This window comes from Physcomitrium patens, chromosome 21 (assembly GCF_059467195.1).
Source record: "Physcomitrium patens ecotype Gransden chromosome 21, ASM5946719v1, whole genome shotgun sequence".
Classification (NCBI taxonomy): Eukaryota; Viridiplantae; Streptophyta; class Bryopsida; order Funariales; family Funariaceae; genus Physcomitrium; species Physcomitrium patens.
Genome location: NC_143430.1, coordinates 5,324,676 through 5,345,169, shown reverse-complemented (window position 1 = coordinate 5,345,169; position 20,494 = coordinate 5,324,676). Strand labels below are relative to the sequence as shown.

The following is a 20,494-nucleotide window of genomic DNA, read 5'->3' as shown; positions in this document are numbered from 1 at the left end:
TTGGGTTTTATGAAATAAAATAGGGTTTACGTTTTGGATGATTTCAAGAATTTTGTAATTGATCTATAAGTGAACTTTTGTGGATTTATGGTTATAGTTGTGTTTAATATGTGTTGTGAATTTGAACTCGATCTAACGGTTGAATTGAGGAATATTGAGATTTAAGTGGGTTAAGGTGTCAAAAAGTAGAATTTTACGTCTAGTGGGGATTTTGTAAGATTTCTTACAATCTACTAATTGAATTGGAGTGAAACTTACATGAAAAGATATAAGACTTGATTTTCTATATGTATGAGAATTTTGATATCAATTGAATAGTGCAAAGGAGAGATATTGGCTCCGGAAGATTGGCATCAAGTTTGGAGAAGAAAGCTGGTCAATACCCGAGTACATTTTTGAGGTTATCGTCAATTTAGTAATTCCGATCCTTTTCAATTTTTTTTTGTTTTTTTTTTAACTTATTTTTTTAGAATTGTGCAAAATTTGAGTTGAGATCAACGGTTTATTCATTAATTATTGAGGTTTAAATCTATTATAGGAATTACTAGGGTTTGGTTTAGGATTTGGTTAGGATTTGGTTTAGGGTTTAGGGTTTGGATTAGGATTTATTTAGGGTTTAGGATTTGGTTACGGTTTGATTTAGGATTTAGGATTTGAATTAGAATTTAATTTAGGGTTTAGGATTTGGATTAGGATTTGAATTAAGATTTGGTTAGGGTTTGATAAAAGGTTTAGGATTTGAATTAGGGTTTGATTTAGGGTTTAGGATTTGGATTAGGATTTGATTAGGGTTTGATTTAGGATTTTGGATTTGGTTAGGATTTGGTTTAGGATTTGGTTTAAGATTTGGTTGGGATTTGGTTGAAATTTAGTTTAAGGTTTTTTTAAGGTTTAATTTAGGGTTTAGGATTTTATTAGGATTTAAGATTCAATTAATTTTGGCCTAAAGTTTGAATGAAGTTCTATAGGATTTTAATTAGAATTAAATTTAGATTGAATTGAGATGTATTTGAGTGATACTTGTGATCCTTTTAATATTTCTTTAAGAATTCTTATTGTTTGTTTGAAATTTCTTGAGGTTTTTTTGAATTTGATTAAAGCTTGATTAGCATTATTATGATCTAATTAGAGTTTAATTAGTATTCTATTAGAATCAGGATTTTGTTGTTGTAATTTCCATTCTTCCTTCTACAGCTAGGTACTCGGAGCATTCTCAAGCAAGACTTCACGTATTACGACAACGTGTATGGGTTTAGTTTTTTGTACTAATTGTATATTATGACTTTTAACAAATTCTTTATCTAAAAAACAAGAAGAGGCTCTCGAATTTATTAAGACAAAGGTTTTGTGGTTATTAGGTTCTAAAGATACATCTATTGTAAAACAAGAAGAGGGTTTTGAGGAGAGAATATGATCTTTATTAAAAATTGTACAAGATTCCAACCACACAATCTCTATTATAGTTGGACAAATTTGTTTTTTGACATGTTTTCATCTTTGACAGCAATACTTCTCATTTTGTAGTTGCGTCATATCTTTGGACAATATCACTAGCTTTACTTGATTGATGAATTTTTGAAACTTAAATCTTGTACCATCAAACTTCTCAAGAAATCTAATTTTTGGTTACTAGAAACTTGAATGATGTTTTGTTGTAGGAGCAATAGTATGGTTTGGTGTAGATATTGAAGTAATTCCAATCATCTCTATAACTACATTGCTTGATAATCTTGTTGCTCCTTATGGTGGTAGAGTGAATTGATGTATTATAAGCATTAATTCTCTCATTTGCTCTTGCATTTGAGCCATTGCACTCTTTATTTCAGCAAGCTTTGCCATGCTAACACAAGAAAGGTGTCTATTCTCACAAAATATAATACTCAAGAATCAAGAAAAATTTTCTAGAAACAATATCAGTTTAGAAGAGGGTAATCCATAACTTCTAATATTCTTATCTTATCAAGAGAAAGGAATAATCGACTCTTAATTAAGAAAAGACAAAGCTCTGATATTATGTGTGCATTCTTGTCAATCTGTTAAGGACACAAACTGAAAGAAGATACATAAAGTTATGGAATCTATGTCAAAAGAAAAGTGACAAAATAGAAGAAAGTATGTATATTCAAGGAAGAACTGGAATGGATATTACCTAGGATTAGAAAACATAAGACTCTTGAAACTAGACTAAAAAGAAAAAAAAATGAGTTAGCAAGAATGAGGAAGGCCTCACTCTTGCTTCTATGTATACTACTTAATTAAGAAATACATGGCGACATGCTATAGGACCTCTAATACACATCCAACTTGCAGGACACATGTCTAATTTGCAAGGCAAGTTTCCTAGGTGTGCGCCATATGTCCAACTTGTACTATAAGTGATCAACATGTCGACATGTGGCTCCTTTGTTGGCCAAGTTTTCAATCTACCAATCACCTAAAGACATGTTTGAAGGCAAAGTAGCGTCTATAAAGTTTCTAGGAAGCTTTCTACAAGATATTATCATATTTATCTACTTTGACTTACTTCTACCTATTCTTATTATGTAGATAATTATCATGATAAATATGTATGTCTGTGCCATTAATACAACTTTAAATCAATTTCTTCTATTTTTTAATTTTTTAAAAATAAAAATAATTAAATAAATCAAACCAAAAAAATAAATTAGATAAAAATATTATTTTTACAATATCACTTGCTACATAATTTCCTATATTGCTTATATGAAAAAAGACAAGCAAAAGAAAATAGAACATATTAGATAGATAATGGGGTTTTTTTTTTTTTATTTATTTATTATTATCAACTTTAATGATGTTTTGTAGATATAAATTAGATATTTAGTCTCTAATAGATATGTCAAGTGGTTATTGAAATTTATATTCTAAATTTCTTTCTTTTTAAAAGTTATATTAGAATCAACGTGCAACATGATGCTCATGCTATAAGAAAAATGTCTGTTTTTATAAGATTTCTACTTTGGATTAAAATACCTTAATATCTAAGTTTATAATTTACTATTAAATCCAACATAATTGCACATGAAGCTAAAAAGTAATTGTTCATTAGAAGTAATGTAGGTTGAATGTAAACATCTAACTTATTTGCATGCTCAAATTAAGAGACAATAAATAAATAAGTAAATAGATTTGTAGTAGTGCTCTTAATATATTTCAATGACACCATACAATCATATATATGAGAGGTTTGACAAGCAACTCTAAAGTGGTTTGGAATAACCCTTAATTACTACTAGATGATGGTATATTGGACCTATGTATCTTAAGTTTGTTCAAAAGAAATTGGTGGTTCAACTCCTAATTGTAAAATTCCAACCTTGCTCAAGATGCTCACCTTGCAATTGTCAAAACATTAAAATTAAATTTAAATTTAAAAGCAAACAAAACCAAACCAAGGTTTTCAAGGAACTAACCTCCCGAGATCTCCGAAAACAGAAAATAGAACGAAGTTCTCACGTTCCAACTCAGAAGTAACTCCGGCTCCGAGACGTTCCCATATGTTCCAATTTTCTCCCGTGCCTCGAAACGAATGCTCCTTCCTAAAAACTGGTCACAATCCAAGCTTACCCAAGCTTACAGCGTGGCAGCTCAAAATAACTCCAACCCTACGATCAGAACCAGGATCTAACGGTGATCACGGTCGTACCATCCTCAAGGCTCAAAGTGGGCCACGTCCAACAACCATGACGTCGTGAATTTCGACAGAAGGAAGATCCTACGCCCCAGCCGCGCTTTTTGTAGATGTCACGATCTTGAAGTGACGATTGTCCAGAAATTTGAAATTTGAAATGGTAGATTAGCGGGGTGGTGGATTTGAGACCTTTCTGAGAGAAGCAAAAAGAGGTGGGGGTTCGAGGGGGGGGGGGGGTGGAGAAGAGTGAAGAAGGCAGCCATGCTCTCGACGAGCGTTCTCCCAGGCAATCGCCATTTGCGCTCCTCGTTCCTGCCTGCCGTCTTTGAGTTCGCTGCCTCTCAAAACCTTCGTCGCGCAGCTGGTATGTCATTTTTTTTGGCGTTTTTTTTTTTTGTCACAATTGGTAGAGATTTACACTTCTGACGTCAGCTCGAATTGCGGTCTATGGTGCATTGTGGCTAGATGGTGGACTTCGATTTCGTGTTGGTTCTTTTCCAGACGATGAGGCTACCAAGTATCTTTTTGAGTGTGAATTAAATTGTAAGATCATTGTATTAGTAATGAGTTAGAGAATTTACTTGTGTGTGCATAAAATTTGTGATGAATTGTACGGGATGGGATTTCCAGTCGTTTTGATTGTTTTTGTAGTGCTAAATGCTGAGCTTGATAGGCATGTAGTTGTGTTTGTTTCTGGCGGACGAGCAATTCTTTGCAACCTTATGTCATGTCTGAAGTAGCCATTCTGATGATTCTGTGCTCACTTGTTGCTCGTAATAATAATATTTGATTGTAAATCTCGTAGACCTGAATTATTCACTCCTTGTTAGTGTATAGGTTTACAATACCATTGGTTCAGTTGAAGTATACAATTCCGCGTAAAATAATATGTGTCTGGCATGGTAGGAGCTTGGAGAGTCCAGAAATTCGCCGTGACATTGACTGTGTCTGCTAGCGGCGAGAAATCTAAGATGACATCAAGGAAAGGCACGGGTATCGCCATTGTATGGTTTCGGAATGATCTACGCATTTCGGACAATGAGGCTTTGCTGAAAGCCTGGCAATCTTCTCAGGCTGTGGTACCATTATACGTCGTAGATCCGCGACTTTATGGCCAGACTTATCACTTTGGATTTCCCAAAACCGGAGGTGAGCAAAATGAAAGGCCGTGGTGTTTTTAACTGTTATCTTGCATAGTGTGCCGGAGAAACAGATTCTTTGAGTTTATGAATTTAGAGCTTCCAGAATGCATGAACAACTGCTTTTCCTTTTCTTTTCTTTTATCCTATTTTACAAACTTGGAATATAATTCTTAGACTTCAACTGCAAAAATTACTTTACATCTTTTGTATCATGACATTCGTACAATATATTAAAGTGCGACTGTACTAATAAATTAATCCAAGTTGAGTGGAGTTACTATAATATGTCATGTGGAGGTGGGTTGAAAAACATACAGAAGCACTTGGAGTAATTAAGGTACAGAATAGCCGAATAATCATCCGCAGAGCCTACTCATCTTTCGCAGGATGTGTGCAGTACATGTACTGTCTAAAATTTAAAATTTTGTGTAATGTCGTGGACAGAGTTGCGAGCTCAATTCATCATGGAAAGTGTAGCGAACCTTCGTGATAACTTAAGACAACGTGGATTGGACTTGATCGTTCGCCAAGGGAAACCCGAAGATGTTGTTCCCTCGATTGCTAAATCGATAGGCGCTCATACTGTACTATTTCTGTACAGTTTGTATGAATCCTGCTCCGCGAATTTCTCATCCGATCATGGTGTTACTCTAGAATAAGAGCTTGCAGATTATCTATATTACTCAGAAGCTGGTCGAAACATGTGTTTTCTATACATTTTAATGGAGCCATGAAGTCATTATGATCCTGATTACGTGATGTATTTTGATAGACGTGTCTCACTTTCTGGATAGAGATTGGAGCGTCAGACGATTCCGTTACGATTTTGTTTAAACATAGTACTGTACATGCAGGTTTATGCGCACAAGGAAACTTGTAGTGAAGAGACAACTGTTGAGACAGGTGTAAAACGGGGTCTAGCAAACTTGGAAGGGGGTCCAAAAATGCAAATTCGGTTGGACTTTGTATGGGGTGGCACTTTGTACCATTTGGATGACTTACCTTTCAGTCCATCTGAACTTCCTGATGTGTATACCCAATTCCGAAAGGTATCGAACATCTCTGTATCGAGTTCTCTTGTTCTTGACTTGGTGGTTTTGCAGAACTAGGAACATTAGTTGATTAGATGTACCATTTCTATTATCGTTTCTAGATCTTATTATTTCATTTTTTATTTGCAGGGGGTCGAATATAATTGTAAGGTTAGACCAGCTCTGAAAATGCCGACTCAGATGGGACCTTTGCCTGAATCTTTGTCTGAAAAAATTGGAGAACTCGGAGATATACCGACTATGGCTGAGCTTGGATTGAAATATCGTGAGCAGGTATGCAGTTGTGCGTGGGTCTTTTTCTCTCTGGTACAACATGCCTTGATAGGTGATGAAGGAGATGTGTTTACAATCTATCATCTTTGTTCATGTATGCAGAGCCCCTTAGGTGTAATGCATTTCGAAGGTGGAGAGACAGCAGCTTTAGCTCGACTTCAAGACTATTTCTGGAACAAGGTGACGTTTCAATCGCTGTTTCTAAGTATGCTCGGTCGACGTTATTGAATTTTAAATCACTTATTCACTTTGTTTTGGGTTTGGATGTATATATTGAGGTGAAGTTCATCCGGTGGTTCTGTAGGACCAATTAAAAATATACAAGGAAACGCGTAATGGAATGCTTGGTGCCAATTACTCGACAAAATTCTCGCCTTGGCTTGCACACGGTTGCTTGTCACCAAGGACTATACATGATGAGGTGTGTTGTAAATTATGATATTCCCCAGCCATGGAATAGCCTGTAGTTGGTTCGGAACAGATAGCTTTTCAACGACCTGTACTCCATCATTTATTTTTTATAGCAAGTTTCGTAATGTTTACTTTGTGGTCGCTTACAGGTTAAGCGGTACGAGACCGAAAGGGTTGCTAATGATTCTACTTATTGGTACTTCTCCATTGCCTTGCACTGTCTGCATTCTTTTGAACACCTATCTAATGTATTATAGAAAGTGATCTTTCTCCCTGTTACTAACACTGTCTTATGTTGCCAAAGGGTGCTATTTGAACTTATATGGCGTGATTACTTTCGATTTGTCTCCATCAAGTACGGCAACGCAATCTTCCATCTAGGTCAGGATCCTTACTTTCACTTCTTTCATAATATCTAACCATGCGATACGATGATGTGGATGAATTACTCTCTAGGAGCCTAAACAGCTCCTTTCATTTTACGGAGTGACACGATTATTATCTTGAATTCAGTTTGAAGAACCAGGCTATAAGACAGTGGAGATATCCTTACTTATTCTGGGTGGTGACCTGTGAGTTTGCACAGGTGGACCACGAAAAGTTGTTGGTAAGAGATGGAGTCAGAACAGAGAACTTTTCGAAGCTTGGAGAGAGGGTCGAACTGGGTACAAGAACCTCTTATTCTGATTCCATTATCATGAATGAGAATATGATGCTCCATTTCGTCACCTGAAATGATATCAAAGGCTTTCAATGGAATTTCAATCTTCTTAGAACGTCTTCATTGACTCTAATTAAAATTTGTCTAAACATGAGTTACCAGTGTGGATAATATTTTGAGCTTGTGTTACTATTAGCTGCACGAGACAATTAAATAGCTAACTGCTAACTTTTTTGTATTTTGTGCAACTCATACTTGCAGATATCCACTCATTGATGCTAATATGAAGGAATTGGCTGCCACTGGATTCATGTCGAATCGTGGACGTCAGGTACTTGAGTGCTGTTTCCATGTCGGATTGCTCCTGGCATTTTTAGAGTTTCTATCAGTTCTATCCGTCTCCTTCATTTCGTGCAATTTAATCTCTCAGATCTGTGATAGATCAATTTTTTGTATTTTTGTGCAAGTACAGACCTAATTGCTTCTAGGTCCTTCAAAAATGTGCAGATTGTATGCTCTTTCCTTGTTCGTGACCTAGGTTTAGATTGGAGAATGGGAGGCGAGTGGTTTGAGACGTGCCTTCTCGATTATGATCCTTGCTCAAATTATGGCAATTGGACATATGGTGCTGGTAAAAAATATACTTACTTCCAAACTTATACACTTTTAAATTTCTGTTACACTGGTGTTTCGAATACTGTGAATTTAGGTTGTCTAATGTCATTTTGAACAGTAGCGTAGTTCAAGTTGCAGATTTTCACACCCCTTTGTCCTTGTATTGCTAACATCTTTTACACGACTTGTACATCTTCTAAGCAATCTGTTTGCTACTGATGCATCACTGATTGTAGGCGTAGGCAATGATCCTCGAGAAGATCGCTACTTCAGCATTCCAAAGCAGGTAAGAACTCATTTCTTGTGTTTGAGTATCGAACCTTGTGCGTAGCTTGTCGAACTTAAAAGTGAGTCGCACATAGATGTAGTGTGTGATCTTGGAAAGCTGCTTTTTGCAGTCAGCAACTTATGACCCTGAAGGAGAGTACGTAGCGCATTGGCTTCCAAGCTTAAAGCAGTCGCCTCCAAAGCAGCGAAACTTCCCTGGAGATGCATATTTGAGACCTATTGTGCCATTGAAGTTCGGCATGGGCAGTGGAGGAAAGCCAAACTATTCTCGAGCTGGTTATAAAGGTAAAAACGTTGGTAAAGTTGGCAAGCGTTGAAGGGTGCACAGAGAAAGTTGGCGAAGCTAAGAGGTTCGAGTATCTGAAGTGATTAGGCTTACATTCAAACAAGTTGATGAACCGAAACCAGCTGTAAATGGTTTCAAGAAGATCAATATTATTCAAAGCATAGCGCCTGGAGATATGGATCATGGATGACTATCAGAATGATGGATGTTTCCAATTTTAACAATGGGCAGGTTGTATGGCTAATTGTCAAAGTTATGATGATCAAATCTATTACAGTGCAGAAGGTTATATATATTATGTACAAAAGCATCCCAACGAAAAGTGCACAAAAACAATGATCCTAGTTTAAGTTTAATACGTTGCAAGTCACTTCCCACATTAATTTACCATATTCTATTAAACCGTCTTAGATGATGCCTTTGGTTTGAAAGGCTTTGTATACTACTTTAAAAATAAAAGTAAAATATGGACAAAAATGCAAATGCTTTGGAAGAGGGTCCATATTGTACCAAATTGATTATCTTTGGAAATAGCTTGCACACAAGAATATGTTATTGCTAATTGAGTACTTTCATTGGATTTGAATGTCATCTTGATGTTAATTTGAGTAATAATATTATAACTTAATCTAATATGCATCTTGCTTGGATACTTTCTCAAAACTAATGTAGGATTGTCTCATTTTTTTTTTTAAATATCCCTTGCATTTATTATTATATTTTGGTGCCAAATTAATCATGTAAGCATTGCTTCTTTTCTAGCCTTAGGTTTAAATCATATGTCTTTTTAATTAAATGAAACATTTGGTAGTAATATATTAGCTTATTTTAAGTCTATCAAATTTCATGTATTGTGTATAGTTTGGAATAGTTGTATTATAAATTATGTACTATAAGTCAAAAAATGAAATTTGTTTTCTAAGTAAATTGTTCAATTAAATTGATTAGATCATAGAAATTTAAGTAGGTTTTTATGTTGCCAAGAATCAAGAAAATTTAGTGTTTATGTTTGATAGCTACAAAGAACTCTTGTCATTTTTTGAAAAGAATGTCATTTTAATTTGTTTTCATCATCTTATTCCTTTCTTGCCTCTCATTTTTGCAAATTGAGATTATTCTTGTTTCTTCTTTTTCTCTTCTAATTTGATAGAAAATCTTGACTTGATATTAAGATTGCTTATTCTATGTAAAAATATGTGTAAAAAATTTAAAATAAAAATAAATTAAATTGAAACATTCTAATTAAAGAGAACAACTATACTTTTTTGTTGTTTATATGTGGTGAACTTTTGTTATCACTCTTGGATCTATTAATTAAAAATACTTAAATAAATATTAAATAAAGATCTTATTTGAAATAAAAAATTCTTTTATTAAAATTTGTGAACTTAAATAATCAATTTTTACTAGTAAATGATTTGATAATTCAAGAACTTATTTTACCTTATAATCTATGATATGTTTCTTTTAAGGATACATGAGTTATTGTAAGAACTACCTAGTCTTGCAAGCATCTACATACTATTTTTTTTTTGTTATTTGTAAATATTTCAATTAAGTTAAAATTAAGATTTGAAGAAACTCCATGCATTGATTTTATCTTTTAATACTACTCTTTTACAAAATAATGATTGTATTTTGATAATTTAGTTATGTTTTAATATCCTTAAAATTTTCAAAAGTTATTATTAGAGAAAACATCTATAAAGTCTAGGGACAATTTTGTCTTCTTTTTTATTTTAATACTTTTTAGATACATATACATTAATATTACCAAGATGTTAACTTGGAATATACAATTGCTTATAAAATTTATAGAATATTGAACATTGTTATATGTTTTGTACCAAATTTTGATAGCAAGACATATTGAGATAGCATGGTAATCACAACACTTACATTGTATATGCTTAAATTCTTTGTACCACAACCAAGAAGTTGCAATAAAAAATCACAATTTTTTTTCAAGCTTATCTAGCAATAAATAAATAAATAAATAAAATCTTATAACTTTTAGATAATTCTTTCTTTAATTTCCTTTATAACTTTGCTTTCTTCTTATACTACTTTATTGCCTACATATCTCTACTTGAATCTTTGATTTGTATAAAATGTTTAAAATTATTAAATATTATTACTTCCAAGTAATTAATCTAAAAATAAATTAACAATATTTTAAATTAAAAAATTAAAAAACATCAAAGCATCTACTCTAATTCCATTTCTAGGATTTATGAATTTTAAGAAATTTGGAACAATCATCAATATATCTTATTATAGTTGATTAAGCTTGTTAAGTAGGTTCTATAAGAAAAAAAATATTTTTATATTTAAAAAACCAAATGACCAAACAATATCTACAATGGCATATATCATATATGAGGCCAATGGCTTGAATGTGTCAAACCAAACTATATATTGAAGCTTATAGCAACAAGGACTTTCTATTAGAATTAGAGAGGAGAATTCCTTATTGAAAAAATAATACAAATTTAAGAGATTGGCCTAAGCCAAAGAACACAAGGATCCAACCAAATCAAAGAGGATTAATAGAATATAATATACTTTGATAAGTCAAAGTTTAATGTCTTTGAAGCAAATATGCAACAATGGTATTGGAAGCAATCTAATGAGATTTTTAACAAGCATTACATCCGAAACATGATAAAGCATGGATGTAGAAATGTCATGGTTTAGAAATTTATGAATTGGGATGGTGTAGACAACATCCATTGGATCAATAAAATCATAGATTTGCAAACAAACAAAGATATTTTAGAAATGTGAGGTAGAATCTAGACTTGCAAACTATTATCTTTTCAGCAAGAAAACAACAAAAAAAAAACAAAAATATTGCTCAAATCTTCTTTTTATGCATACTTCAATGAACAAGAAAACGAATTAATAAAGCATCTACTTAAATTGCTAGATCTAAATATCACTTAAGCACTTAATATTGCAAATGTTACAAAAACTAATGTTGGGCACACAAGATGGTGAAGACATAGAAAATTTGTGACTAGAGTATTATGCAATAAAATTGTGGCTTTGGTAGACTTCAATGAATGGAAACATTTTGCTGTATATCTACTTGGCACATAATTATTTTTTTATTTTTTTAGGGCTTGAACGAATGAAAAAGTTCATGGTTTGATAGATTTCAACGTGGTGGACGCTCGTCAACTTCACTGCAGTTCTAAATTTGCTTCGGTCCAAATTTGTGGTCTCGAGCTCTTTACAAAGACCGTAAGCTAGTCCAATTCCTGTTTTAAATTTCGAGATTTCGAGGGTTCGAGGGTTCGATGTGGTTCAGCAGCGTTGCAGTCCGTTCGGGAGGTGCTTGTGCTGTTGGGGTGACTCTGAGGGCCTTGGGCCTTGTGCGCATTCGAGGAGATACGCGAATTCATCGTGCGTCGCCGTCGATTTGTAGGTCGAGTGCCATGGATGCTACATCGATGGAGCGGAGGTGTGCTATCATCACGGGAGTAGCTCGTCCTCACGGCATTGGCCGGCATCTTGTGCATGGCTTCATGTCGCAGGTGAGTGAATGATCCATCAGCTGTTGTTTCATCTCGCCGTAAGGCCCCTCTCTTGTGTGTTTTTTTCTTTCATATAGCATGGAACGTAGATTATGTGGTTAATGGTGTCGACAAATTTGTCTTCTGTTTGAGTATGTTCTTGTTTCGCAATTATGCAATTGTTGAATTCGTTTTGGAAATTTTGACTAAAGAACATGTTGTTGATTCTAATCGCCCTTCGCTTGAGCTCGAATAAATTGGAGTTGATAAGGAACCTAGAAGCAACCAGCCTTTTGTTTGCTTTTTTAGCTTCATTAATCTCTGCTTCGTGAAGACGTAGAGATCCGCCTCTAAACCGAGGTTTTGGTTGAGATTTAGGGTGTGAGGGGCTTGCACGATTTCTATTTGTATCATGCATGTACAATGGAGACTCCTCAAAGATTTGATACTTGGACAGGGCTACAGCGTTGTAGGTGTGGACGTAGCGAAACCTGTGGATGATGATCAAAGAATTCATGATGAGAGTTTTCACTTCGTGCAAGCAGATGTTGGAACATGCACAGAGGCGGAGCGCATAGTTAAAGAAACAGTTAAACGCTTCGGTGATAAGATTCATGTGCTCATCAACAATGCTGGTATGATTCAAATCCATTGTTGCCTTACCCGTAGGCAACTACGCTTTGCTCACTTGTTAATTAATGTCACTTGAATGAAAGGTGTCTAGATCCAGGATTGTAGATTGATAGTAGTCGGCTCTTTCGAAACAGTCTGACCAGATTGTACTGTTGAGATTTTATCAGTTTCAATTATAATGACAGCGATCCAATCAGGCGTTGATGAACATTTGATTGCAACCATCTGAATACAGATCCACATGATTAAAACAAAAAATTCGGTGGAACTAGTATGCTGATCTGTGATTTGTGTTTATCAGCAAAACTTCCTCATAGTGGAGAAGCCGATCCATTGAAGGAGTTCACAGACACGGTTGCGGTGAATCTGAACGGAGCCTACTATTTGTCGCTGCTCGCGTTGCCACACATGCCAGCTGGAAATTCCAGCATTATTCACATGTCCAGCACTCGGGCACACCAGAGTGAGCCAGACACTGCAGGCTATAGCGCTTCGAAAGCTGGTCTCTGTGGCCTAACGCATTCACAGGTTGATGTCATTCCCTGAAAACTTTTTCATATTTTCTCATTACCTTGTACTAAGGTAATTTATTTCTGAAGACCAGCCATCTGCTATTCTAGGATGTAAGAATTTATGTTGGAAAAAGTTTCAATTCCATATCAAAAGATTATCTCATTCTTGCAGCTTTTCATCTTGTCACAGGATTCTTTTAGCACATGCCAGATTTCTATTCAGGATCTTATTCGTCTAGAGAAGCTGATAGCTTGTGTGGATTTACTTACTCAGGAACTAATCTCAGAGCTCCCTTTTTTCTCGTTTTCTGGCAGGCTATAACTTACGCAGGCAAAGTACGAGTGAACACAGTGTTACCGGGGTGGATAAACACAGACGAAGGGGGTGAAGCAGCACTTACACCTAAAGACCATGCTTGGCATCCTGTTGGTCGAGTAGGAGTTCCGCAAGATGTGGTGGAGATGTGTTTATTCTTGTGTGATGAGAAACGTGCGGGATTTATCACAGGTCAAGAATTTGTTTTAGATGGAGGAGTTACTAAGAAGATGGTATACCCTGAGTGAAGGTGGGACTCGGGTAAATAAAATTAGACTTGCGGCACCCGCCGCTACAGCCCTCGTTATAATAGAATGTAGGTGTTATGTACATATCGAGCTGTATCGATGAACCAGAGAATTGGACCTGCAATTCATTAGACGAAACCGCTGATGATTTTCAGAGTTCATAGCGCTCAGATCTGTTGGGGAAAGCGTTAGGTGCATTGTGCTGTGAGATTATGAATCACATTCAACAGCAGAATTGTGAAAAGATGTCTAAGTGAGGATCCCGTGCAGGATGTTTCGCTGCTGGTTCAATTACAACTCATATTGCTACTTGGTATTATGTGGAGAATGCTTGAAGATTATATACTCCAGCAGATGACTAAGGTTAAATGGAAACGATTACAGTACAGATACCATCTATGCCCTTTTCTCCCTCGGGCAAACATTTTTCGAAGTCTTTATACCAGACAAAAATCTCAGTGGAACACGAGGAATTTAAATTCCGAGATGACATCTACTTTTTGAACACTCAACAGATTTGGTGACAAGTCAAACAGGTCATGACCAATAACTGTCATCTTATGTTCAAGCGTAAATGTTAGTTTCGCAATTTCAAACTGCTATGAATACTCCGACTTTCACACTGAAATACGTTACAATACTTCCTCCGAAGAATAGTTGTCCACCCTAACAGGCGAAAGGTAACTTCTCCCTCATCACGGCTATACAATTCCGAAAAAAATCTACACATGATAAAACATACCCACTTCAATGAGGCTGGTGTGGGGAATGTTGAGAATCATAGCTGGGTCTCGACTATTTTTCCGCAAAAATGTGTACATGTAATCCATAGCAAACTTTTTCAAAAAGTTGGACGACATCTTAGCCTTCACATATGAGTGACTCATGACATATGCTACTCCAGCCTCCTTCGCTTTTGCAAGAGCCGAAAGCTCCTTCCGAACATCGTCACTGTCGACCGTCTCACTCACAGGTATGTCGAAGTGCACTCGTCTCGTGGGGATGAGACTTGTGGGCGGTGATATCCATTCCATGGACTGCAAAAACATTCAACTAAATCACATTTCAAGGCAAGAAGTATTGCATGGTGTTCTTACTTGATTCCTTTGAAATCCAGTGTACAAGTAGTAGTAGCAAGAGTTTTATTCAACAACCTGCAAGCTTTCATTGTTGGAGATGGCCACAGATTTGTCGGTTTCCATCTCCTTTACAGAATGGCCGTTGGAGAGCAACGCAGGCGTGGTTCCCATGACAGTTAAGTGCTGATCCCCTTCGAAGGACTGCGCATTGCTGGACATGGCCTCCTCAGTTCGGATAAACTCGACGAGATTGGCTATCAACTGATTCTCAAAATCGTCCTCGTCTCTGCGTACGTCTCTATAACCATAGCGCACAACACATCTGCATTTCCGTGCATCCATTGTCAAACAAGGTTCAAATGAAGGATTTTTTTTATTTAGAACCAGATCCATCATATCCTCTTCAGAAACGCAAAAATTGTGAGGTTTGGCTAACCTGTACATGCGGTAATCCTTAGGGCCGATGCGGCCAACCAAGTAACGTTCATGTTGAGAAACATACGGTACCGGTGCAGATTTCATACAAACGAAAACGAGAACTTCATGAAAGGCCGGCAAGTTCGTGACGAACTGGGAGAAAATAGCGGGCACCCCGCTCACAAGGTCGGTATAGATCAATCCTATGCCCGGGACACGCACTATTCCAAGGCTTGGACCCAGGTTTAACAGCCATTTCATCGACACTTTGTTCTGAAAGTCAAATTCATACTTCTTTGTGGTACCGTAATGCCAAACGTACATGATTAACATTAGGATTCCGGCGAGCACAAGAGGAACCCATCCTCCTTTGGGGACCTTGAAGAAGGCGGTCGAGAGGTAGAGCAGCTCAATGGAGCCGAATAAGCCGAAGAAGCATAAGGCCAAGAAAATGCTACGTTGCCATACTGTTATTATGACCAACGTCATCAAACATGTGGTCACTAGCATAACAGTGATGACGGCGATCCCTGCAGCCAACATTTAGCCCCAGCTGTAGGTTAATTTCGGAACCCAACTCCTCCTGATACATTTAAGCTATGAATTTAAAGCAGAACTTTGTTGACAGAATTGATATGCCCTGAAGTGAAGAAAGCTTTACCATAAGCATTTCCGATTCCAACAGTGTTTTGGAAACCAATAGTGAGACCCAGGCAAAGAATGAGCATGATCCAGTTGATCTCTGGGATGTATATTTGTCCATATATGTGGTTGGAGGTATGCACCACTTTGACTCGAGGGAAGCAACCCAGTGCCATGCATTGATTAATGATGGAAAATGTTGCAGATATGACTCCCTGGCTTCCTACTATTGAGGCCAATGTGGCTATCACAAACACTGGCCAGAAGACAGGATCTGCATGAAAACCATCAGACATAGTTGTTGTGCGTCAGTTGAAACCAGAGAAATTCCGCTTTTGTCACAGAAAGTATAAATGGTTTACTGACTGTATTGAGATGGAGGAACTCCACTTATGACTAAGGAAACTAACTTGGAACAGATTTGAAGAAGGCATGATCGACTTGATCAAGATGCTTGGACAGGTAGGCAGCCTGTCCTACATATCCAATCAACAAGGACGGGTACACAACTCCCACAAACGTGAGCTGCAATCAAATCAACAAATGCAGTGTTCAATGAATCTCTATAGATAGTCACTAAATGGAATACAACTACTGCTGAAATTCAGCTTAACAAATGAGCCCTGAAACGCCCCAATTTGAAGTGTTGACAACGCTCAAATAAGTATACCTGCAACGTCTAGCTGCAAAACGCACATGGATAATATCGTTGTAAAGATGAAGCTCACCTTCACAGATTTGGGGGAGAAATGACCTAGGTCTGCATACATTGCCTCCGCTCCTGCTCACACGAATGAATGAAAGTCCATCAGTAGCATTCTGCAAGGATAACAATAAAGCCAGTTGGACAATATGAGAGGAGAGAAATTGAACATATAGGAAGAGTCACAAACCTGTGATACAGAGGAGAATACCACCCAGAGCAATCCATCCCTCCTTTCCATCCACCTTGAAGAAGTGATACATGTAATATGGAGAAAGCGCTTTTAATATGCTTGGATTCCATGTGATCAAGTTGTACAACCCAATGCTCGCGTTGCAGAAAAGCCATGCGAGTATAATGGGTGCGAACAAACATGACACACGACGAGTGCCAATATGCTGCAGCCCGAAAAGAAGGACCAAAATGCAGCAAGCGACTGCCACGGTTACATCTGCAAGCTCAGTGAACATGACATTGATTCAAATTTCGCGAGTATTTTTGCAAAATTATGTCGAAGAAAATCTCCTTCATAAGTACTCAAATCGCGAAATCTGATCGAGTTTTTAAGACAGAATCTTTTGATTACACACAAAATTCTTGAGATGTATATAATAATGACATACATATATATATATATATATATATATATAGCGAGAGAGAGAGAGAGAGAGAGAGCGCGATTTGTACTTACTCTCGTGGAGATGGGGAGCAGCGACCCGAATACCAGATATTGCAGATAATACTATTTCATGAAACCAACAACACAAGAAACTCAGTGTCAAATCAACATATTGTAATTGGTTCATTGCTGGGATTGTCTGGACAGTAAATGCTGCTGAGGACATGGCAGTTCTCAATAGACATCAACTCACGCCCCACAGATGACAACCCGTTCGGTTTTGAGTCTCCATAGCCACTGCGATGAGACCATGCGGAGCTTCTTCCAGAATCCCCAAAGTACTTCTTGGCACCAAGCAAGAAAGATGCAACTACGTCTTATGGGGAGAACATGTTGTGCTAAAGAACAGAATCAATAAATAGTGTTTTAGAATGTTTTCAGATTCCACCTGAAAGTGCAGGAGTCAGGGCCCCATCTCCAATAACCATGCAAGTCCCCAGCAACACAACGATGAGGAGCCCATTTCGCAGGAACTTATGCCTGTCAAGAAGTTGCCTAAACCATATCCCTTTCGATGATGTAATAGGTTGTTCCAACTGATAAGTAGAAAGCTCTTCATCTGCTGCATGCTGATTCAAAATCAGGCTGAGCTTCAGATGTCGACATAGTAAAGCATAAAGCGCAAAAGTGCCCCCTGTTGCATAACGCATCGTAATCATGTAGATGGTACACCGAAAATAATGCAATTAAAACCAGAAACTCTGCTACAGACAATCATTGACTGTGTTTTTAACACATGGGTGCAAATTTTTAAGGTAGAATGCTAGGGGCACGGGAGAAGATGCTGCTGTACCCTCTCCATTGTCGTGGGCACAAAAGACAATGAAGGAATATTTGACAACGGGCACCAAGGTCAGTGTCCAAAAAATGAAACACAGAACGCCCATAATCTCGCGCTCTTCAACATCACCACGCCGTCTGCTTCCGAATGTGGCCCGGAAAACATAAAGAGGCGACACGCTAAGGTCACCATAAACCACTCCAAAGCTCTGATATGCAAGAGTCAGAAGCGCTACCATAGACGCTTTGCTCATGAACTGCATCACCCAATGCCATCATCAATAATTCATGAGCCAAAATGAAAACTCCGGAAATCATAGCTACATACATGAAATCTAATTTCGACAGTGCCAGATGATTTTCTATCAGACTTCGAAAAAGCATAAAAACTCGAACTTAGAGCTTCAGATCAGAATCGCCTAGTTCGAGAGCCAAATTGAACTCCTAATTTGAAATAAGAATACTCGATCACTTCATTTTGTTTTCTTCACCAGTTGGAATAGAAAAAAAGCCCTCTACTTACAATGAATGCCTACAAAAAGTGCCGTCCAGGACAACTCCAGTCAAAGCAGAGAAACGCGCTAATGCACAGCATTCAGGTTTTGAACTGTGAAGTTACGCCTGCCACGTGCTAGTTGAATTCAGTCTGAGATCTCCTAAATGTTATTAAATGACACAGCCTAATTAAAAGTCGAACTCGTCCAGCTGCACCACCACGTTACAGGCTCCAGGCTTTACCCATTCAAGGCTTTCGTTAGGATTTCTACCCTCACACAAAGACTAAGAAAATCATAATGCATCAAACATGCTGGCTACCACAAAAAGATCGAAGGTTTGAGCATCAAACCTGAACTCTTCTAAATGAGCTTTCTTTGAAGCTTACGCACTCCAGGTCCATGATCGAGGTGCTAGACGGATAAAGTTAGGTGCAGATCTAACACGAATTTTTTTAACAAATTCGGTTTAGAGGCAACCAAGTCGGCGTCCTAACCAGGAGCGGGGTCGCTTCATACGAACATGAACAGAATCCGGTAAAAGAACCACTGCAAACCTCTGCATGTCCACATTGGACGCCGAAATCCCACCGTATGTCACTTACACAACTCCCCAGCTCCCTTCCTTGCACTCGCTCCGCAACTGTTCACTGCAACAGCCAGACCCAGAGTCTATGAACCTCACTCCATACCCACACAGAACAACGTTCCAACTCCAATAAATCACCTCACCCTACCTCATGACTAGCCAGCAACTCCGTGCAGCTTGTACAACCTCTCAGCAAGCCCAAGAACACAGAACACTCACTCGCTCTCTCGCTTTCTGCAAACACGACCACTCTTCACTCTGCACAGCTCCTTCCTCGGCTGCACAACGCGATTCGTAGGGATTAAACCCCGAAACCAATACTCTTGGAGCTCAGAACCGACGAGAAGGACAGGCGACGGAACCTCGGATGCATAGCAGCATGTCGACAAGCGAAACTGCAAACCTGCAGCATGCATTCCGCTCAAACAGACCCTTAAATAGATATATATATATATATATATATAAACAGTGTTGAGGAGCACCGAGGCATGAGTTGGGTGTTCGTGAGAGGGAGAAAGATGGCCTCTTCTCGGAGGACGCTCGCGAGAGGACGGAGGACGAGTGATGGACCCCATAACGTCGCCGTCGCCAGCGCACGCGTTTGGATAACCAGCAGTGGCAGTCGCATCATCGCAAAACACATCTCTTCCTCACTTCCTTCCTTCCCAGCATTACTAAGTTACTCTACTTCTGCACCCTCTTGCTACACCAGATTGCAACGTAGAATATTCCCCGCATCGAGCTCCCCCTACGCCCTTGTCATGGTTGCCACCGGAACCCACTTACCGAAGTCACACTTCATGAGCCAAAAAAGCAGCTGCAGCTGCTGCCCAATGCTGCTGTACTGATGGCTCCTTCCGCATCTGTGGCACCAACCGCCTTCGCTTCGCTCCACTCCCCTGACGAAACACGGCTCTGGCTTTCACACCACTAGCTTTTCCTAATCAGACAATGAGGGGGGGGGGGGGGGGGGAACACAAAAAAACACAAAAAGAAAACAAAAGTAAGATGAAATAAAAGCAAGCCACGAAACCAGAATGAGGGATCCCCTGCCAAAGTGGCTTTTTGCAACAAAACATGCACCAAGAGGCAAATGATGCAGACCAAAGCTAGTCCACAAGTCTATTCAAGCCGGTGTTGTGTAATTCGCAGCTTTGCAAAGCCAATCATGGAGATAATTTCCTGGTTTTCTCGGCCAGTAAAAGAGTGCATACACATACACATACTCACACACACACAATCACTGTGATTGCAGCATGTTATAAAGCAGAGCTCTTAGGTTTTTTATGAACAAAAAAAAAAAAAAAAAAAAAAAAAAGCCTTTACTATTCGTTTGTGCAGCGAACCTTTAAGATGTTGAAAAGGATCTGTTTGGATGCTTTCATGGTGAGCTTTACATCCTTTGGGTGGTGAGTTACACAAGACCAAGGAAATAAACAACGAAAGCAAACAACCAATAAATAAAATAAAATAAAATAAATCAGATTTTAAAAAGGGAAAATGA

General features: G+C 37.9%; 3 protein-coding genes across 8 annotated transcripts; 2 read left to right on the top strand and 1 right to left on the bottom strand.

The window, feature by feature from the left end:
- The first annotated feature begins 3,895 nt into the window (after positions 1-3,895).
- Positions 3,896-8,552, top strand: LOC112273862 (cryptochrome DASH, chloroplastic/mitochondrial). Of its 3 annotated transcripts, XM_090245633.1 has the most exons (15): positions 3,896-4,016; positions 4,118-4,195; positions 4,559-4,801; positions 5,239-5,378; positions 5,649-5,843; positions 5,976-6,119; positions 6,222-6,299; positions 6,424-6,540; positions 6,680-6,726; positions 6,835-6,911; positions 7,117-7,195; positions 7,453-7,522; positions 7,699-7,822; positions 8,043-8,092; positions 8,205-8,552. In XM_090245633.1, exons 3-15 carry the CDS (start codon positions 4,624-4,626, stop codon positions 8,409-8,411), a joined length of 1,506 nt encoding a protein of 501 aa, XP_090101759.1. In that variant the 5' UTR covers positions 3,896-4,016; positions 4,118-4,195; positions 4,559-4,623; the 3' UTR covers positions 8,412-8,552. The 3 variants fall into 3 exon arrangements, with proteins under 3 accessions (XP_090101759.1, XP_024358644.1, XP_090101758.1); XM_024502876.3 differs by lacking the exon at positions 4,118-4,195; XM_090245632.1 differs by lacking the exon at positions 4,118-4,195 and having other exon boundaries at positions 4,490-4,801.
- A 3,105-nt stretch (positions 8,553-11,657) lies between these two features.
- LOC112274466 (uncharacterized) lies at positions 11,658-13,916 on the top strand. Its single transcript, XM_024504010.3, has 4 exons — positions 11,658-11,919; positions 12,356-12,533; positions 12,833-13,059; positions 13,359-13,916. The coding sequence occupies exons 1-4, from the start codon at positions 11,683-11,685 to the stop codon at positions 13,605-13,607; spliced, it is 891 nt and encodes a 296-aa protein (XP_024359778.1). The 5' UTR covers positions 11,658-11,682; the 3' UTR covers positions 13,608-13,916.
- Positions 13,917-14,147: 231 nt separating this feature from the next.
- On the bottom strand, positions 14,148-19,763 carry LOC112274465 (putative potassium transporter 2). 4 transcript variants are annotated; one of them, XM_024504004.3, is made up of 12 exons: positions 19,473-19,763; positions 18,755-19,051; positions 17,921-18,164; positions 17,516-17,761; positions 17,140-17,190; positions 16,639-16,899; positions 16,474-16,526; positions 16,156-16,270; positions 15,765-16,019; positions 15,123-15,633; positions 14,762-15,008; positions 14,148-14,644 (listed from the first exon to the last, which is right to left on the bottom strand). In XM_024504004.3, exons 2-12 carry the CDS (start codon positions 18,803-18,805, stop codon positions 14,330-14,332), a joined length of 2,349 nt encoding a protein of 782 aa, XP_024359772.1. In that variant the 5' UTR covers positions 18,806-19,051; positions 19,473-19,763; the 3' UTR covers positions 14,148-14,329. The 4 variants fall into 4 exon arrangements, with proteins under 4 accessions (XP_024359772.1, XP_090101681.1, XP_090101679.1 ...); XM_090245555.1 differs by lacking the exon at positions 19,473-19,763 and adding an exon at positions 19,210-19,400 and having other exon boundaries at positions 17,516-17,696; XM_090245553.1 differs by lacking the exon at positions 19,473-19,763 and adding an exon at positions 19,210-19,348.
- Between the last annotated feature and the right edge of the window lie 731 nt (positions 19,764-20,494).

Coding starts and splice junctions, on each gene's coding strand:
- LOC112273862 (XM_024502876.3), top strand. CDS start 3,914: ATGCTCTCGACGAGCGTTCTCCCAGGCAATCGCCATTTGCGCTCCTCG. Junction 6,120..6,221: donor GATTGAAATATCGTGAGCAG/GTATGCAGTTGT, acceptor TCATGTATGCAG/AGCCCCTTAGGTGTAATGCA. Junction 6,541..6,679: donor CAAGGACTATACATGATGAG/GTGTGTTGTAAA, acceptor GGTCGCTTACAG/GTTAAGCGGTACGAGACCGA.
- LOC112274466 (XM_024504010.3), top strand. CDS start 11,683: ATGTGGTTCAGCAGCGTTGCAGTCCGTTCGGGAGGTGCTTGTGCTGTT. Junction 12,534..12,832: donor TGTGCTCATCAACAATGCTG/GTATGATTCAAA, acceptor TGTGTTTATCAG/CAAAACTTCCTCATAGTGGA. Junction 13,060..13,358: donor GTGGCCTAACGCATTCACAG/GTTGATGTCATT, acceptor GTTTTCTGGCAG/GCTATAACTTACGCAGGCAA.
- LOC112274465 (XM_024504004.3), bottom strand. CDS start 18,805: ATGGACCTGGAGTGCGTAAGCTTCAAAGAAAGCTCATTTAGAAGAGTT. Junction 16,020..16,155: donor CTTCTTCAAATCTGTTCCAA/GTTAGTTTCCTT, acceptor GTTTTCATGCAG/ATCCTGTCTTCTGGCCAGTG. Junction 15,634..15,764: donor TGGAATCGGAAATGCTTATG/GTAAAGCTTTCT, acceptor TGTTGGCTGCAG/GGATCGCCGTCATCACTGTT.